Source organism: Mustelus asterias, chromosome 17 (genome assembly GCF_964213995.1).
Source record: "Mustelus asterias chromosome 17, sMusAst1.hap1.1, whole genome shotgun sequence".
NCBI lineage: Eukaryota > Metazoa > Chordata > Chondrichthyes > Carcharhiniformes > Triakidae > Mustelus > Mustelus asterias.
This window is the reverse complement of record NC_135817.1, coordinates 73662890-73683105: the sequence shown is the minus strand read 5'-3', so window position 1 is coordinate 73683105 and position 20216 is coordinate 73662890. Positions and strand designations below refer to the sequence as shown.

General features: G+C 41.0%; 1 protein-coding gene across 1 annotated transcript in view; it reads right to left on the bottom strand.

The window, feature by feature from the left end:
* gsk3ba (glycogen synthase kinase 3 beta, genome duplicate a) overlaps positions 1–20216 on the bottom strand; it is a 142875-nt gene that overhangs the window by 39027 nt on the left and 83632 nt on the right. Inside the window, exons 4-5 of the mRNA XM_078232977.1 lie at positions 11315–11425; positions 3841–3971 (exon numbers count right to left, since the gene is read on the bottom strand). Of these exons, the coding sequence (XP_078089103.1) occupies positions 3841–3971; positions 11315–11425 (242 nt within the window). The remainder of the gene's footprint in view (positions 1–3840; positions 3972–11314; positions 11426–20216) is intronic.

Here is a 20216-nt window from a genome sequence, read left to right as displayed (position 1 = left end):
TTTCTCTCTCTACACGTTGCCTGACCTGGTGAGTTCAGGGCTCAGGTGCATGGCCTTGCAAAAGAACTCTCAACATTCCGATTCAGAAACGTGTGCTACCACTGAACCAAGGCTGACACCAAGCTTCAGCGTATATTTCTTGGATGAACTATATGGCTGACATCTAAAAATTTGGCAGAACTGCATTTGTACATACCGGTCAGAAAATAAAACACACTTGTTGAGCTAGTAACCTGAGAGTTTTATAGTATAGCAAAATAATGCAAACAGTTACGAGCGCATTCATAGATGCAACATAAACACTGGAAGCTCAGATACACAAAGCCAGAGGTATCAATTAAAAATGATTATGTCTAGATTTGCTCATATTGAAGCACACAAAGCAAGCACCAACCAAGTTAAAAATCTTAATCCTAAATTTAAACCCAGTGTTAGTTGATATTTTGACTAATGAAACTTTTGAAATACAGAGCGGAATCACTGGATGACCCTCCAATACAACTTGAGGTACAACAAATGTGAAAGATGGAAGTTGCAACTCTGCCTTTAATGAGGGACATCTTTTAGTGAGGAAAGTAATGTGGTTCACATGTAGGAAGGATAACCAATAATGAACCACAATGTGGAGAAGGAAAATTGCTAACATGCTTTTAAGTGGTTCTATAATTAACTTGTAAATAATGATGCAACTCTCTACACAAAGGGCCTTATTAGACACAAATAAATCAGGACCACACAGTGAAGACAATAACCATTCTGCAGATCAATCTCAATGGCCAACAGGCTATGTCATGGTCTGGGAGAGGAGAGAGGAGTGTCAAGGAAGAAATAAAATGGTACTGCTTGCAAACCTACAGCAATGTAATTTACAACGAAATGGTGCAGAAAATATAACTCCACCAAGCAACTTTGACATTTGGGTCCAAATACTTTGTGTTGCAATGTCAGACATTGTGCCATCTTCTTATTAAAGTAATTAATTATTTAAATTTGGTAATTGTCCACTAAAATTAAGTGCAATAGCTCAAGAAAAATGTATGCAGTAGACCCATTCTAGCTTTTGATCACTATCTAGACTGTCAGATATTTTACTACCTGGAAAGGGGAGGGAATTTTTGAGGCATGGCGTAAAATGCTTTTGAAGCACTGGAGAAAGGGATTTACTATGTACCTATTCAAAGCTTTAGCTAAGCTGTTATCTTTGAATAAAAAGTCAAAAACATTCCACTTGACATTGTTCAACTTAATTAGCAGAGAATTTTCAAAAATAATCAAATGCTTGTACAGTTTCAATCATAGAATCCTATACTGCAGGAGGCAGCCATTTGGCCCGTTGAGTCTGCACCAACCACAATCCCACCCAGGCCACAATCCCCTTTTTAAAAAAAAATCCAATCCAATCAAATCAAGTCCAATTCAGAGTCTCAACAAGTGAGACATTCCCGAAGCTAAAATGCAACCTAATGACTTCAACCAAGTACAAATGTCGATACTACACTTGATCTTAGCCTTAACGCCATGCATTTACCCTAGCTAATCCCCCTGACACTAAGGAGCAATTTAGCACGGTCAATCCAGCTAACCCGCACATCTTTGGACTGTGGGAGGAAACCGGAGCACCTGGAGGAAGTCCACGCAGACTCGGGGAGAACGTGCAAACTGCACAGACAGTGACCCAAGCCGGGAATCGAACCCGGGTCCCTGGCGCTGTGAGGCAGCCGTGCTAATCACTGTGCCACCCTCAATTTATGCTTCAGTTATAAAATATATTTCAGAGCTATTCTTGGTGAATATGAATAAGGAGGCCACATACTTTCCAGCGAATATATGATAGAAGTCCAAATGGAGTTGAGGGAGGGTCAAAGGGGTACAGATTCACAAATCAGTAAAAGTAGCAACACAAATTAACAAGACCATAAAAACTCAAAGCATTGATATTAATTTCAAGAGGAATAAAATCAAATAAAAGCAGAAAGGTTGCATTTAACTTGTGCAGAACCTAGGTTAGACCATATTTAGAATATTGTGGACAGTTCTGGTCTCCATACTACAAAAACGATACAACAGCATTGGATGGTGGAAAAAAGATTGACAAGGACGATACCAGAAATATTGAACAGGCTAGGGCTCCTTTCGTGAGAAAAAGGGAAAGTTGCAGGGTGACCCAAGAAGTCTTTAAAGTTATGAGGAGCTGGAGGCGATAAAGGCAGAAACATTTCCATTTGTTGGGAGCCGTAAACTAGGAGTGAGAAATAACAGTCACTGATCTGATAAGGAATTCGAAAGAAGGAATTTGAACATGGAACCTGCAACCACATGGAGTGGTTGAGGTGAATACCATAGATAAATTTAAAGAAAGCATAGCAAATATATGGGAGAGAAAGGAAGAGGATAATCATTTGGTAGTACCGTTGAAAAAAAAAACAAAGACATGCAAAGCTTTTAATCTTGCACTCATCAGGAAACTTCGCAAAGGAAACAACAATTCATGCTGAATTGGTAAGTGGACTCTGATTGATAGAGGCATTACCATGGAGAATGCACTGGAGAGAGTCAACTGCGAAGCTGTTGATCAAATTTAAAGCAGGTAAGTTGGCTCTGATTTGCTATTGGGAATGAAACAGGGAATGGCTAACCCCCAGGTTTCTGTCCAGCTAAAAAACATGCAAAGCATGGGCATGTTCCTTCTGCCTGCAAAGGACAGGACCCTGTGTGTGAACGTATATGGCATCCAGCATGCCTCGGTAAAGCTAAATAAAATCCAGTGCTAAATACCACTCCTATTTTTTAATACAAGTAATGGAGTACAACAAAAAGAGTATTTTCCATCACTCTGGACCTTATTACAAGTACAGGAGCTGAATTCCAAGGGTCAGGTGAAAATTGACTGCCCTTGACATCAAGGCAGTGTTCAACAGCGTGACATCAAGGATTACCAAGCAAAACTGAAATCAATGTGAATCTGGGGAACTCTCCACTGATTGGAGTCATACTTGGTCCTTCTTGCCATCAGGTCTGAAGTAGGGATACGCATTAATAATTGCAGTGTTCAGCACCATTCTTAAGCAGGCTGTGCCAGCATGCAGCAAGACAGCAATCAGGCTTGGGTTTATAACTAGCAAGTGACATTCCTGCCATATAAGTTCAAGGCAATGACCATCTCCAGCGAGAGATAATCCAACCATCTCCACTTGAAACTCAACAGCACTACCCATTACTGAATTCCCATCAACATCTTGGGAAGGGTCACCATTGACGAGAAACTGAACTGGACCATTTTGGCTACAAGGGCAGGTCAGAAGCTGGGAATTATGTAGTATGTAACTCAACTGACTCCCCAAAGGTGCTACCACCTACAAGGTACAAGTCAGGAATGTGATGGGATACTCCTCACTTGCCTAGAAGATTACAGCTTCAACAATGCAAGAAACTCAACACTATCCAGGACAAAGCAGCCCATTTGATTGCCACCTTAAACATTCACTCCTTCCACCACCAATGCACGATGGCAGCATGTATTCCATTTTCAAGATACAATGCAGCAACTCATGAAGCTTCCTTTGACAGCACCCTTCAAACCCACAAGCTCTAACATCTACAAGGACAAAGACAGGAGAGTACCACGACCTCCAAGTTCCCTTCCAAGACGCACACCATCCTAATCTGGAATAGTATTGCTTGGTTCAAGTCATGGAATTCCCTAACAACACTGTGGGTGCATCTACACCTCATGAACTGCAGCAGTGTCTCACCACTTCCTTCTCAGGGGCAATTAAGGATGGACAATAGATGCTGGTCTTGCTAGCAACTTTCATATCCAATGAACTGAAAGAAACTCACCTTCCAAAGTCACAGAGTTTTAGGACAGCTGTTTCAGGATCAAGCAGCAGATTCTGTGGTTTGATATCCCGATGGCAAATTCCAAAGGAATGGATGTAAGCTAAACTCCGGAACAGCTGATACATATACAACTATTAAAAAGAAAAGAATTTATATCAATTAGAAGAGCCGAATTCTATAGTTTTGATTATACAAGTTAGAAAAAGCAAGAATTCCATTTACGTAGCATATTGTTTCCACAGCACACCTCAAAATGTTTTTTAACCAAGTAAAATGTCCAAGCAGGCATCCATTTTGTACAGAGCATCATCCCATAAACAACAAATAACTGAACAGATGACCTGTTTTTGATGGTGTTAGTTGAGAGGAAAGTGCTGACAGGGAAACAACTTATGTTTTATATCAACTTGAGAATACTCGATCATCTCAAAACTGGCATCGCAAGCTGCAATGAATGACATTTAATAATTTGTCAAATTAAAGTACAAGTTTGCATGCATCTGAGCTGACTAACTTGGTCTAATTAGTACTTGCAACTCAGAGGTTTGTGGGTTTGCCACTTCAAGAACTTGGGCGCCCATGTAAAGGGAGCCACATTGCAGGAAGTCATTACAGACCCCACTGATGGTAATAGAAAAGGCATAGGGTATTTTAACCAGTGGCCTAGATAAAAAACTACCACAAATAAATTTAGTTAGTCAAACTCTTTGCTCTATAAACATTTTCTGCTGAGTTTGTCAATACAAGTTTCACTGCACTTAAAAATAATTCACTGTACATGAAGCATTTTGAGATGTGGTAAGATACATTTCCAATTGTATAACGTTTGTATGAGCTTGGCAACTGACATGTTTGTTTAGTGCCAAAGTGAATTTTGAAACGCTGAAACTGCATGCATCTACACATCCTTATCTTGTGCAATGCTTTGCGTGTCATACTGACGTCACCTGAAGCTAGGTAATAAATGTTTGAAATGGGTCTGTTCCATTAATTGCCTGACCTTGTATTACAAAACTATTGCTACATGTTGAAGGCAGTGAACTAAATTACAGGTCAAGTTCCACATTCAATCCTTAGTCGGTACTGAGTAATTAGCTGATCGCAACACTATAACTGGTAAGAACAATATAAATCAGTCTGTACACAGCTGAATTAGAAAGGGAGAGCACAAAAGGTTCCCATTTCAGACCACCATCAAGTAACTTCCAAAAGGAAGTACATTACATGGGTTTTGGTGAAGGACAGAGTTAAACCGCCTGCCAATGCCCATTTAGTCTCACAAAAAATGGCTAGCTGGTACGAGAGGCTCAGCTTCCAACCTCTCTTTTACTCTGACCCTAGAGATATCCCAAACCAGTGGGCAAGTTTCTTGCAACGACATGTTTATAACTCCAATCAGATTGCCACCTCTGCCACAGAGTCAAAATGAGAGTTAACAAACCATCGCTGTTTAACTCAGTGGGACTTCCTTCCCTTGGTTCCACCTTTACCGATTCAATCATGGTAAGATCATCAGCAGTAATGGCCACTACGCTATTACCCTGGCTTCCCCCCAAAACTTTTGTTCAGCCCTCTTCTTCCTTGTCTCTGTTCCCATATGTATAGTGCTGACATCCAACTCTATTCTCTACTCCTCCCTGGTCCCGACTGAGGATCCTCTGACCTGGGATACACCCCTTTGCACTAATTGATTTGCTTCCCGTCTTGACACTCCAAAGGGTCCAGCCCCATCACGTGGCCCTCAGGGTTTGTCCCTTTAAAGGGGCCATGCTATCACAGTTGTCATCTTCTAAAAACAATTAGAGTCATGGTGGCAAGGTGACCAGGGCTGGGACCTGAATATTCAAAGGTATTTGACATTTCAGAAGGACAGAAAGGAAGGGAAAGGTGGCGGGGTAGCTGTTATTAAAGAATGAGATTAGTACAGTGATGAGAGATGATCTTGGTTCAGTAGAGGTTCCAGCAGATTGGAAAACTGCAATTGGAACACTTCCAATTGAGACCAGTTCAAATAGCTGGTCATAGGGAAAATGTTTGAATCCATTATAAAGGAGGCAATAGCAGGACATTTTTTAAAAATCATAATACAGTCGGAGGAATCAATGTGGTTTTGTGAAAGGGAAATCATGTTTGACCAATTTATTAGAGTTCTGATCAATATGAGCTCATAGGAGATTTTGGGCTTCATAAACACCAGTGATTGAGTATAACAAAAAAAGCTATACTTCAGTTTTGTGAAGCTTAGTTGGGGCCAACTAGTGAATGAAATCCAGTTCACCACGCTTTAGGAAGGATGCAAGTAGAGAATATGCCAGTATTTACCAGAATGGTTTGAGGAATGTGGGATTTACAACTTACATTTATATAGCATCTTTAACACAAGACAATGCCCCAAGGTGCATTATATGACAAGTAACACACACTAAGTTACATAAAGCGGTATTGTGTCAAATGACCAATAGCTTGGTCAAAGCGGTAAGCTTTAGCTATAAGGTTAGGTTGGTGACCAAGTTGGAGCAAAGGAAATACAGGTTTAGATAAGGTGTGCATGCAAACCGGTACTCAATAGCTGACAGTACAGGAATTAGGGGTCATGAACATTTTGTGCAAGAGATGCAGGAAGATCAGAGGATTTTTAAAAAAAGTAACAAGTCACAATGACCTGGAATTTATTGCCTACAAGGGTGGTGGAAGTGGAAAATCAATGATTTTTGGATAGGCACTTCAGAAAATAAAATTTGCAGGGCTATGGGGATAGACAGGTGGTGGGCGGGGGTTGGTTTAGACTCAGTAAGCCGAATGGGCCTCCTGTGCAGGAAAACTCTGATATTTTTTAAGAAATCAAAATAAGACCGCCTTTTTAGAGTCTATTCAACCCCAGCTCATATTATGATTCTACATCCTATTGCTCTCCCCCATCAGTACTTTCCTTGGATCCCAGTCCCAATCCCTCAGATTTGACATCTCATGTCTTCATTACTCCCTAGTTCAATAACTCCTGTAGTCCTACAGCTGCACAAAACCCTCCTCTACCCCCAGTTAGATCCTTTCTTAAATAAGGAGACCAAAACTGCACGCTATACTCTAGATGTGGTTTCACCAACATCCTGTGCAACTGTAGCAGAACATTGCAGCTCTGACGAAGGGTCAGCTAACCCGAAACGTTGGCTCTATTCTCTCTCCACAGATGCTGTCAAACCTGCTGAGATTTTCCAGCATATTCTGGTTTTGATCCCTATTTTATATTCCATTCCCTTTGCGATAAATGACAATACTCCATTTATTAAGCAAATGCAAAGTCCCCAAGCTAAGCAGTTTCTTTCGGTCCTGCTGTGTCGAGTGTCTTCCTAATCACTTTCTGCACCTGCATAATAGCTTTTCCTGATTCATGTATCAGGACACTCAAATCCTCCTGTAACTCAAGAGTTCTACAATCTCTTGCTTTTAAAATAATATGCTGCTTTTCTATTTTCGCACATTACACGCCATCTGCCAAATCTTTGCCCACTCACTTAACGCATGCTCCTTTGTAGCCTCCCTATAAAAAAAAGTAAAGTCGCCATAGTCTCAAATGACTGTAGGGTGCTCTCTCCATCGAAGGGGAGAGCTGACTGGTAGTGATTTAATCTGAGGATCACCACACCTGAAGCGAGGGGCAAGGTTGAGAAGGTGGGCCTTCATGCATAACCTCTGCTAGTACAGGAATTGAACCCGTGCTGTTGGCGTTGCTCTGCATCACGAACCAGCCAATCAGCCAACTCAGCAAAACATTATGGCCTCTTCACAACTTACATTCTTACCTATCCTTGTGTCATCAGTGAATTTAGCAACCATATCTTTTGGTCCCTTCATCCGAGTCACTGATACAATTATAAACAGCTGACACGCCAGCACTGATCCCTGTGGCATTCCACTTGTCACATTTTGCCAACCCGAAAAAATTCCATCATTCGTAACTATCTCTGCTTCATGTTAGCTAACTGATCCTTTATCCATGCTAATATGTTACCTCCTACACCATGAGCTCTTACTTTGCATAGCAACCTCTCATTGTCAAATACCTTCTGAAAATCTAAGTACAGCACATCCACAGGTTCTTCTTTACTAATGTTTCTTGTCAAAAACACTTCAAACGAATTAGTCAAACATGATTTTCCTTTCACAAAACTATGTTGACTCTGCTTGATTGCATTGAGATTTTCTAAGTGCCCTGCTTTTAGTTATTACAATTTTATCATTGGGTGCCTTCACAAGAGGTCAATAATTAATCTGGTCTCATTGCACATTACCAGATCTTGTGTAGTCTGCTTTTTAGTTGGTGCTAAAACATGCTGCAATTAGCTATGTGTTTAACTCTCCAATCAGATTTATCCTGCATCAATTTGCTTGTGGCTCAGGTAGTAATCCAGAGATTATGACCTTTTGAGATTCTGCATTTTAATTTAGCCTCCAACTGCTCAAACTCCCTCAATAGAACCTATTTCCTAGTTTTACCCATGTCATTGGTACCTATGTGGACCACAACCACTGGATCTTCCCCCTTCCACTGCAAGTTCCTTTCCAACCCAGAGTAAACGCCCCGAACCTTGGCTCCGGTCAGGCATCAAATCCATCTTGTAGTTGGGGGCTATACTGTCCTCAACTGCCATTACATTCCTATTAATTTCCCCCACTTGAATGGCTTCCTGTATCATGGTCTTGTCTCATACGTATCCACCTTGCAGCCACTGCCGTTGATCCACACAGATGATTGCAAAAGCAGAGTTTCTCATTTCTACATTCTGGGTCCCCATATCTGTCTCACTCTTAGTCACACCCTCCTGTCCTTGACCACTGACCAAATCAGAAAGCCCTAATGTCACTGTCTCCTAGTACAAAGTGTTCAGGTAATTTTTCCCCTTCCTGAAGCATCGCAGTGTCTACACTCAATTAGTCAGCTGCACCTCCTCAAGCCCCAGACACTTACTACAGATGTTTCTGTCCTGAATTTGAAGAATTTGGCAAATCTTGCCATACTGAAGCCAGATTCAAGCACTTTCTGCTTGTAGAACTGTCAAAACCAAGATAGAATCCAAATGCCCATCTTCAGGACAAAAGCAAAATGTGGAGCCATTCTTAAAAGGGCCCCCCTCAGGTGCAAGTGTTTGTTCATTTCCAAACAGATCGCAGATAATATGAGATTGCAAGCCTGGGACAATTATAACAGAAACAGACTAAAGCATAGGCAATTTAGAGCCTATTGATAGAAATATTAGACTCAACATTTGATAGATAATCAACATTATTTGATCTTAAACAACCATATGTATTGGATACCACAAATTAATCCATCTTGCATTTTATAAATGATTCATAATTTATCAGCCAGAGTTCAAAGGGTTATTGAAGCAACTGGAACAAAGAACAAAGAAACTTGCAGCACAGGAAAAGGCTCTTCGGCCCTCCAAGCCTGCACCAACCATGCTGCCCGTCTCAACCAAAATCACCTCCTTTCTAGGGACCATGTCCCCTCTATTCCCATCCTATTCATGTATTTGTCAAGACTCCCCTTAAAAGTCACTATCGTATCTGCTTCCACCAGCTCCCCTGGCAGAGAGTCCCAGGCACCCATCCCCCTCTGTAAAAAAAACTTCTTGTACATTTCCTTTAAACCTTGCGCCTCACAGCTCAAACCTATGCCCCCTAGAAATTGACTCTTTCACCCTGGGAAAAAGCTTCTGAGTATCCACTCTGTCCATGCCCATTGTAATCATATCGACTTCTATCAGGTCGCCCCTCGACCTCTGTCGTTCGAGTGAGAACAAACCAAGTTGCTCCAACTTCTCCTCATAGCTAAAGCTCTCCATACCAAGTTTTCACAACTAGTAACAGACTCCTAATGCAATAGTTCTCAAAAAAGCAGCAACAAACCATTAGCAGTTCACGGAAACTGATTTATGATCATGATCTACTGTTAATCAAAAGACATACCTCAACAATATTAAGGGCGAAGAATCAGAATTTAAGAACTTGATTGGATTACATTTATTTTATGCATATGTAGACATATCACACAATTCTTTTTTCTTAAAACATAAAGAGGTTTATGGAGTATATAAAGTATCCTTTCTTGAATATTGCTTTTCACTCATGAAACAACCCTTTATAGCTGGCATATCCTACTGTCAGTTTTGAGAAAATATGTAGTTTCATGACTTGTTCGTTTTAGGAGTATAATCTTTAGCTTTGGGATTTGCATTATTAAAGGCAAGATAAGTGGTTAAAAAAACCTGGAGTTCGAGAGATTGGCACTCGGACCAAAAACGATTGTAATTTGAAGGATGCCCTGTGTTTAATGAGGCCAGAGTTAGATGTGGGATTTTGGGGTTTAAAGTGTTTTATGAAATGCAGCTTTGTTAGTAGTGCTTGCTTTGTTTAATTCTTGTAAAATAAAAAGGTCTTGTTCAAAACATGAAACCTTGCGGTGAAATTCTTACAGTTAATAACTGGAGAGTTTGAACTTTCTTTAAGTCTCCATTGAGATTATAACATTCAGGAGTGAGCTCAAAAGTTCATTACATGAGCAATTTAACAAATGAACAGATTTAAAAGGGAAATGCATTGACAAATTGCAAAAAATGCAACTGCTTGCATAGAATCTAAAAGTTATTTTTTTCAGAACTGCAATTTAGCGTATAACATTAAGAATAGCAAAATACTATCAATACTGAAAATCTGAAATAACAGAAAATGCTGGAAATACTTAGCAGTTCAGTCAGCATCTGTGCAGAGATAATCAGTTAATGTTTCTAACTGATGACCAAGCAACATCTGCCCTATATCCTCGCCATCCAAAGCTTCAAACACTCCTTCCAAGTGAAACAGCAACTTCGTTGATTTAGAAAAAATTACTATACTGTTTCACTGCTCAATGCCTGCTCTACATTGGGTGACCGCTTTACGGACGCTCCATTCTATCTGCAAGCAGGACCTCTGGTTATCTGATGTTCTAAGCCATCAATCCTGATGGGTGAAGTGAATTGATACCATTGAAAATTTACTAACAATCATATTCTGAAAGTATGGGCCAAGAACTCCAAAAGAAAGCCTACACAGCAACGGTTCCATTAAAAAGCAACTGAAATTGGAAGTCCAATTTAAGTTAGTAAGACACACCTTAGGATATTCAAATCTACATGTTCCAAAATGTCAATTACAGCCTTAGCCATCAATAAAATTTACAACCACCAAAAGGAACATCCCGTTCCTGGTGGTCACTGGGATGCTATATTAGGACTGAATATGCCATATTGTTGCAAGAAATACTGACGACTAAAATAATCAATCACTTCAGAAATGTCCCCGTCATTTTCCAGCAATTAGGGATTTAAAAGTGTGTGTTAGGCAAAGTATGGTGCAAAGCACAAATGAAACAGAGAAGTAAAATATCAAAGAAAACAATTTGATGCAAATAAGTACACATTGAATTCCTTACTTTTACATAAATCATCGGGAGTGTCTGCTTGGCTCGGCTGTAATGTCTGGCAACTCTGTACACAGTTTCCGGAACATAGTCTAGCACCAAGTTGAGGTACACTTCATCTTTCTATGAGGAGAAAAAAAAATGTTTGCAATTATAATTTATAAATATACATTACCACACAGATCCTCTAATCTATTTGCAAGGTTCATTTCAGGCATATAGTATCAGTATCTAGCATTCCTGGATCAGGCTATGTAGGCCATTGTAAAGTACTCTGCTCCAAAATTGCACCAATCCCAATTTCAGACACACTGCCATTTCTTAAGACTAGATATGCTGCATAAATACCAATTTACAGAAAGCAATTTACATCTTGTAGTTAATTTTTTTTTTGTTATCTGAGACGGAGAAAAGAAGCAACAGTATGATGTAAAAAAAATCATCCACAAGATTCTTGCCTGTGTTCACTCTCCACAAATCCCTTCTAGAGCATGCGTGAAGAGCAACAAGCCCAGGTTTGTGCTCAGCTATGGGGTGGAGATGCCGGCGTTGGACTGGGGTAAACACAGTAAGAAGTCTCACAATACTAGGTTAAAGTCCAACAGGTTTATTTGGTAGCAAAGCCACAAGCTTTCGGAGCACTGCCCCTTCATCAGGTGAGTGGCAGTTATGTTCACAAACAGGGCATATATAGACACAAACTCAATTTGCAAGATAATGGTTGGAATGCAAGTCTTTGCAGGTAATCAAGTATTAAAGATACAGACAATGTGAGTGGAGAGAGGGTTAAGCACAGGTTAAAGAGATGTGTATGGTTTCCAGCCAGGACAGTTAGTGAGACTTTGCAAGCCCAGGCAAGTCATGGAGGTTACAGATAGTGTGACATGAATCCAAGATCCCGGTTGTGGCTGTCCTCATGTGTGCAGAACTTGGCTATCAGTTTCTGCTTGGACACACGAATCTCCATCAAGGATGGTCACCTCAGCACTTCATTGTACCGCAAGCCCACGGATAACCTCACGATGCTCCACTTCTCCAGTTTCCACCCTAAACACGTTAAAGAAGCCATCCCCTACGGACAAGCCCTCCGTATACACAGGATCTGCTCAGATGAGGAGGATCGCAACAGACACCTCCAGACGCTGAAAGATGCCCTCATAAGAACAGGATATGGCGCTTGACTCATCGATCAACAGTTCTGATGCGCCACAGCGAAAAACCACACCAAACTCCTCAGAAGACAAACACGGGACACGGCGGACAGAGTACCCTTCGTCATCCAGTACTTCCCCAGAGCTACGACATCTTCTCCGGAGCCTTCAACATGTCATCGATGAAGACGAACATCGCACCAAGACCATCCCCACACCCCCACTTCTTGCCTTCAAACAACCGCACAACCCCAAACAGACCATTGTCCGCAGCAAACTATCCGCAGCAAACTATCCAGCCTTCAGGAGAACAGTGACCACCACACAACCCTGCCACAGCAACCTCTGCAAGACGTGCCGGATCATCGACACGGATGCTATCATCTCACGTGAGAACACCATCCACCAGGTACACGGTACATATTCTTGCAACTCGGCTAACGTTGTGTACCTGATACGCTGCAGGAAAGGATGTCCCGAGGCATGGTACATTGGGGAGACCATGCAGACGCTACGACAACGGATGAATGAACACCGCTCGACAATCACCAGACAGGAGAGTTCTCTTCCTGTTGGGGAACACTTCAGCAGTCACGGGCATTCAGCCTCTGATCTTCAGGTAAGCGTTCTCCAAGGCGGCCTTCACGACAACGCAGAATCGCTGAGCAGAAACTGATAGCCAAGTTCCGCACACATGAGGACGGCCTCAACCGGGATCTTGGGTTCATATCACACTATCTGTAACCCCCACGACTTGCAAAATCTCTAACTGTCCTGGCTGGAGACAACACACATCTCTTTAACCTGTGCTTAACCCTCTTTCCACTCACATTGCCTGTACCTTTAATACTTGATCACCTGTAAAGACTCGCATTCCCACCATTATTTTGTAAATTGAGTTTGTGTCTATATATGCCCTGTTTGTGAACACAACTCCCACTCAGCTGATGAAGGGGCAGCACTCCGAAAGCTTGTGGCTTTGCTACCAAATAAACCTGTTGGACTTTAACCTGGTGTTGCGAGACTTCTTACTGTGCTCAGCTATGGGGCCAGACATATTTGGATGTCCCACAGATACCCATTGTCAAAATCTACATATAAATAGTCTGCTGAACGAGGTATTGAAGGGTCATTGTTACTGAAACATTTTGTTGACTTGGTTGGTGCAAGCTAGTGGCACTTCCTCACAATAAAGGAACGATGAGGATAAAACAGGGTTGAGATTTCCCCAGTGAAACTGGAATGCAGTAGTTTATAAACTGAATTCCATCTGAAAATATATAGTTGGTTTCAGGAAGATGTTGCAGATCCCAAAGCAAAGCCACAATTTGAAACCACTTGTAATTTAAATTGCCTTGCAGCATAATATGAGTTCCATCGAGTTGTGAGATTTAAAGCAAGGTGTGACAGCAACCAGATTGTGTAAAACAAATACAGGTTAATGCAACATTTGTTTTAAAAGCCAAAAGTGACATGTCAAATATTATTGCAACAGAATTAGTGACTGAAAATGCTAGTCAGTCACGGTTATGCTTCTTTATTATAACTTATGTTTCAGAATCAATTCACATCTTTAACGCACTATCGAGTCTGCATCGACCACAATTCCACCCAGGCCCTATTCCTGTAACTCCACATATTTACCCTGTTAGTCCCCTTGACACTAGGGTCAATTTAGCATGGCCAATCAACCTAACCCACACATCTTTGCACTTGGGAGGAAACCGGAGCACCTGGAGGAAACCCATGCAGACACATGAAAGAACGTGCAGACTCCATACATACAGGGACCCGAGGCCAGAATTGAACCCGGGTCCCTGTGAGGCAGCTGTGCTAACCACTGTGTCACCGTGCTGCCCATTTTTCTCAGAGGGTGGCAGGGGGTGAGAGATGGGAAGAGGACAGGGCGTGTGAGATTTGAAAACAAGTAAGAATTTTAAAATTCAGACATATCTAACTGAACCGCAGCAACTGATGATGGATCAATAGGACTTTGTACAAGGTAGAATACAAACAGAAGAGTTCTGGATGAGCATGAGTTAATAGAGGCTTGAAATTGGAAGGCTGACCAGTGGTGCATTGGAATAGTCAAGTATAAAGATGACAAAGGCATGGATGAGAGTTTCATCAACAAATGAGCTGAGGCAAGCTAATGTTAAAAAGATGTAAGGTATGGAGTTGGAAGCTCTGTTCTGGGTCAAATAGGAGACAGATGTTGCAGTCTGGTTCAGCCCAAGAATTAAACAGGCTGAAGTTTGAGAAATGTGAATGATTTCATTTCCTCTCAAACATTGAAGCATCATCAAATTCCTGTTGGTGGTGCTGTTGAGAACATGTTTAATAGTAAAAACCCAAGGTTCAATTGGAGGTAATGAATGTTAAAATGACATACAACAAGAGCTAAATGTAAATTTAGTCCCAGAATACGTGGAAAGAATATGAATGACAATAAGTGAAGTGTAACTTAAACCTTTGGGGTTTTATGGAGAAAAGGAGTTCGTGTTTTTGGGCAGTTCTGAAATCTAACATCTCTTTATTCAAATGTTGCTACGTACTGGTTTGATAAACCTTTTGAATACATGGACATTTTATTTCATGCTTAATTCTATATATTAGGTGTCATATGACAGGACTTTCTAACTATATTAAAGGCACTATATAAATTAAGTTGCCACTGTTAAGTGCATCACTATGTCAAAAACGTTCAGATTTACAGCAAGTTAGGGTCTACTAAGAAATATTCGAATGAGTAATAAATGAGATTTTAAGAAACCTTTAAGCAGCTCGAGGGGAAAAAAATCCCACATTAGCTACATCTCTTGCCTCTATCCCGTCCAACCTATGTGCAAATTCCTCAATTTCACTTTGCCCCTTCCCCAACTGTCTCCACCTCAAGATTTGGGAAATGCTGGTTATACCTTTACATATATTATTCATGAAAATTCAGCCATTGATACAATTGCTTAAAGCAGCATCATCATTCACCTGTAACTCTTGCAACACCACTGACAAAGCATCAAACTAGCTAAAGTTATTCAATACAATTATAAATCTATCGAAGCTACAAATGTACCCACTGCTGCATAAGTTAGTTTTTGCTGTCTTAAAGAGGAAGTTTTGGAGATGATCGCAAGATAAGCAGGAGAAACTAGATTCAAAAATCTTTTTGATGGGTCCAATAGGTTGAGGAGTTGTTCTGCTCAACAACACCGTAGTGCTAAAGAGTTCCTTAAACAAATGTCGTATCCATTAAGAAATTTCTGATATTTCCTTTTACTAAGGTTATATAGGCTGTAAAGCTTGAAATTACGATTTATCAACAATGGGATGAATTCTCTCCACTCTACCTCAGCATCCACTTATGGCTGAAGACCACAATCTAACCGCCCTGGAAATCAGTAACCTGCCCAAGTAGCCGTCACTTATCGAACTCACTTGTGCACACCTAAAGTAAATGGGCAACAAGTTCCTGTACTGAATAATGAGTTCAACAAACCCAAATAATGTCTGAAAATATAAATGAGCAATGTATTAACAAAGATCCCTAAAATGTAGAGAACTATTAGGATACTCACCGCAAGGACCCCTTAAAAGAATCACGCCAGTTATTCTATATCCATTGATATTTAACTACATCTTTCAAATCATGAGCTGATGATTTTAGGAACACCAAGTTGAATAAATGCTCAATAGGGAAAAAAAATTATGTTTCAGAAGAGTGTTCATCACAATTGGAAGAAATTACAGATGCACAGTATTTAAAAAGGTCAGAGAACAAGGGCATAGAGGAGTCGGGAAAGAGGTAAACAAATGACTCCACTTAAACCCTTTCCATGATCTGCAAAGTGTTCAAGTAGAAAATATCAATGCTTAAGTAGCATAAGAAATTGAAGGAGTTGGCAGATCAGCCCCTTGAGCCATGACCTTAACTTGCTGCTCTGCTGCTTCCTTCTCTCAACTCCCTTGTACATCAAATATCTGACTAACCCTGTGTTTAATATGTTCAATGAGCCAGTATCCATTTTTTGGGTAATAAAATTCCAAAGATTAACAACACTCAACTCCTTGATTCAAGTCTTAAACGGGAGAAACTGTGTCCCCAACTACAGATTCCTCCAACAAAGGAAACATCCAAATTAACATCTACTCCATCAAGCCACCTTAGAATCTTTCATCGTTCAATAAAATCACCTCTTGTTCTAAACGCCAATAAGTATAGACCCAACGTTCCTTGGCAACGCTTTCAATTCTGGAATCAGCCTAGTGAATCTTTTCTGAACGGCTTGAAGTAAAAGTATATTCTTCCCCGAATCAGGAGACCAAAGCTACACACACTACTCCAGATGCAATCTCTACAATGCCCTGTACAGTTATAACAAAACTTCCCTGCTTTTATACACCAGCCATCTTGCAGTAAAAACTAACATTCTATATATCTTCCTAATTATTTGCTATACCTGTCCAGATGTCAAAAAAGGGAACCCACCCACCAGCCAGGTTCTGTTCTCTCAAATGGTAAAAGTTCCAGGGGAGGACAAAACAGACGCTACAAAGACACTCTAAAGCTCTCCATGAAATGTGGCAGCATTGACATTAATGACTGGGAGGAGCTTGCTACCAGTTGTTCTAAAATGCAACCTGGCAGAAGAAATACAGTGCATACCATCGAGGAGGGGCTCACAAAGATATCGCTGCAGGGTCAGAAGGCAGAAAGTCGTCACTTGGGTGCAAAGTCATATTAGCGCCCAACCATCCTCCCCAAGCAGGAGACTCAGTATTTCAGCAGTGACTCTGTGCATTCCTTTATCCCAGAAGAAGTTGAAAAGCAACTTAGTGACCAACTCCTGGGAAGGAATCAAAGTGAACAACCGGAATCACAACACTGCAGTGATCAGTTGATTTCTGACCAATGCTTGACCCCCTGTAAGGTAGCATTCTGAGCGGTCCTGTATAGTGTCATAGGTGAATGGTAACTTTAGCCTTCAACTCTTGCCAGTTTGCCAGCCAGGATCCCTCACGGGGGCTAAGATGGACTCCCAAATAAAGGGGATGGGTGATGTGCAACATCTAAGGTCCGAGATCCTCCTGCATGGAGTCTATCTGCTAATGACCACCCAGAAGTCTGGTACATTTATCCTAGTTGACCCGAGAAGAGGATACAGTTGTTAATCAAACAACACATATCTTTAACAATTTAAAATCAACACGCCATTTACAAATTCCCCTTTCGTTAACATATTTAAACATCTAATGTACCCAGAATGTGTGGTTGAGAGAACCAAGAAAATCTTCAGGTGTCACTTTAATCCATTCCAACATCCTGATCACCAAGTCTCTCTTCGAAACCCCGAGCCACCAACATTGCTTTAGCCTTGTAGGTGCTATCAGGAAGTACTTTTTTTCTGTACATAACCACCTATGTGATAAGGCTGGCTCTCCCCTATCTGACACTTCAGTGTGCAGAGCATTCACCAAATCTTTTCCCATTATCCAGTTCTTTTTGTTTTGCATCTTTAATTTTTTTGCAGCCACCAAAACTTCCTGATCATACGGTTCTTCTGCCATGAGTGGCATTCCTAGTTTGCTCCGTAGCCCTTGTTCGAGTCAAACCATGGCCTTCACTTGCCTTATCTTGTTCTGGACTACTGCTACATGATCTTTCCCTCCCACAATGTGATCGCTACCTTGGGTCAGAATCATTTCAAGATCTGCTTTGGGAACTTGCACTGCATTTTCTAGTTTATAACATATTCACTTCATTTTGCCAGTACTTAGTAATCTTACCTCTTGCCCATCATCTTGAACATTTATCCAATGGCTTTCCCTGCCTCTATTCACTGGCCGGTTAAAGAATGCATATTACCCTAGTGCTGACTTTCAGTATTGTCCTTTGTGATAAATCTTGTGCATTGGGATCACTTTTTCGATCATCATCCCATCCCTTATCCATCACATTCTGCTCCTCAAAACTGTCAAACATCGGAATGTGTGAAATGCAGGGTGACTCTACAAATTGCTGAGATTCTATTACGTTTATAATCAATCCTGATTAACCTACATGAATCTACTCTATTAGCCTGGCTACTGTGTTGGAGAATCACTGTCTTGCCATCACAACTCACCATATACCTGGACCTTTCTGCTCTGACCCGCTCTGTTATAGCGTACTAAATCCTCAGGATTAAAGCTTATTTCTGACAGTCTTCTGCAATACTGTAAGGCTTGCCAATTTTTCTGAGACTTCTGCCTTGATGAAGGCCTTTGTCCCTGCATGTAGGCATTCAACTATGTGGAAAAGGTGGAAATTAATTGCAGCCCACTCCAAGGTTGGGGAATGATCACACAGTACTGAAGGTGTTTTTGGATTTCTCCCATAGATCAATTTATACAGATGATGAAATGGATGCAATAATCTCATTACAAGTCTACTGACTTTCCAAAGACAATTCCTTTACCATGTTCTAATTTCATTTATGCCTTCTTCATGGATGGCTTGCTCTGCAGCCAGGGTATCTCACTAAATACTATATTTGTGCTAATGAGATAGTTTACTACAACCACCATATGGAATTATCACAAGTTTTCAGTGACTTCAACATGTTGCCGTTCCCAAACCTGAAGGGGGTCAGTTACTCGGAGGCATAGGTTTAAGGTGCAAGGGGCAAGGTTTAAAGGAGATGTACGAGGCAAGTTTTTTTTTTAAACACAGGGTAGTGGGTGCCTGGAAATCGCTGCCAGGGGAGGTAGTGGATGCAGATACGATAGTGACTTTTAAGGGGCGTCTTGACAAATACATGAATAGAATGGGAATAGAGGAATATGGTCCCCGGAAGGGTAGGGGGCTTTAGTTCAGTCGGGCAGCATGGTTTGTGCAGGCTTGGAAGGTTGAAGGGCCTGTTCCTGTGCTGTAATTTTCTTTGTTCACCACTCATTATTGGGTGCTGGAAAATCTCAGCATTCTGTTTTTGCTTCAGATTCAAACATCCGTAGTATTTTGCTTTTATACAAGAAATAGTAGGCCATTCAGCTCTTCGAGTCCACAATGCCATTCAATGAAATCATTGCTGATCTACTTCCACACCATTTTTCTGCACTATCCCGGTATCCCTTGATGTTTTTAATATGTAGATGTTTATTGATCTCAGTCTTATACGTACTCAGAGACTGAGCCTTCACAGCCCTCAGGGGCAGAGCACTCCAAAGATTCAACACCTTCTCACTGAAGAAATTCCTCCTCATCTAGGTCTTAAATGGTTTGCCCTTTAGTCAGGGACTGTGTCCTCTGGTTCTAGACCCCCACCCAATGGAAACATCCTTCCTGCATCTACCCTGTCGAGCCCTGTAAGAATTCTGTATGTTTGAATAAGATCACCTCTGATTCTTCTCAATTCCCAAAGGACCAGTCTATTTAGTCTTTCCTCATAGGACAACCCTCTATCCCAGGAATTAATTTGATGAACCTGCACTGCACTCTCTACAGCAATATCCTGGTGAAAAATGTGTGTTCAGACTTCATTCAAGTATTTTATGCTTGAACTAATTCATAGGGCTGCTTGCTATTTGGATAAGAGTATTGTAACAGAGTCTTAGACGAGGCAGAACTAGAAGAGATGATCTTTGGAATCAGATTTTCAGCTCTAGCTTAAAGGAAAACCATGAGGTTCTAGACAGTCTTGTTCATTCTGAAATGGTGACCAAGAATGATGATGGAATTTCTGGCTAGAGAACAAGATCTGTTGTGAGGGTTGAAGGCAAGGCCTTCA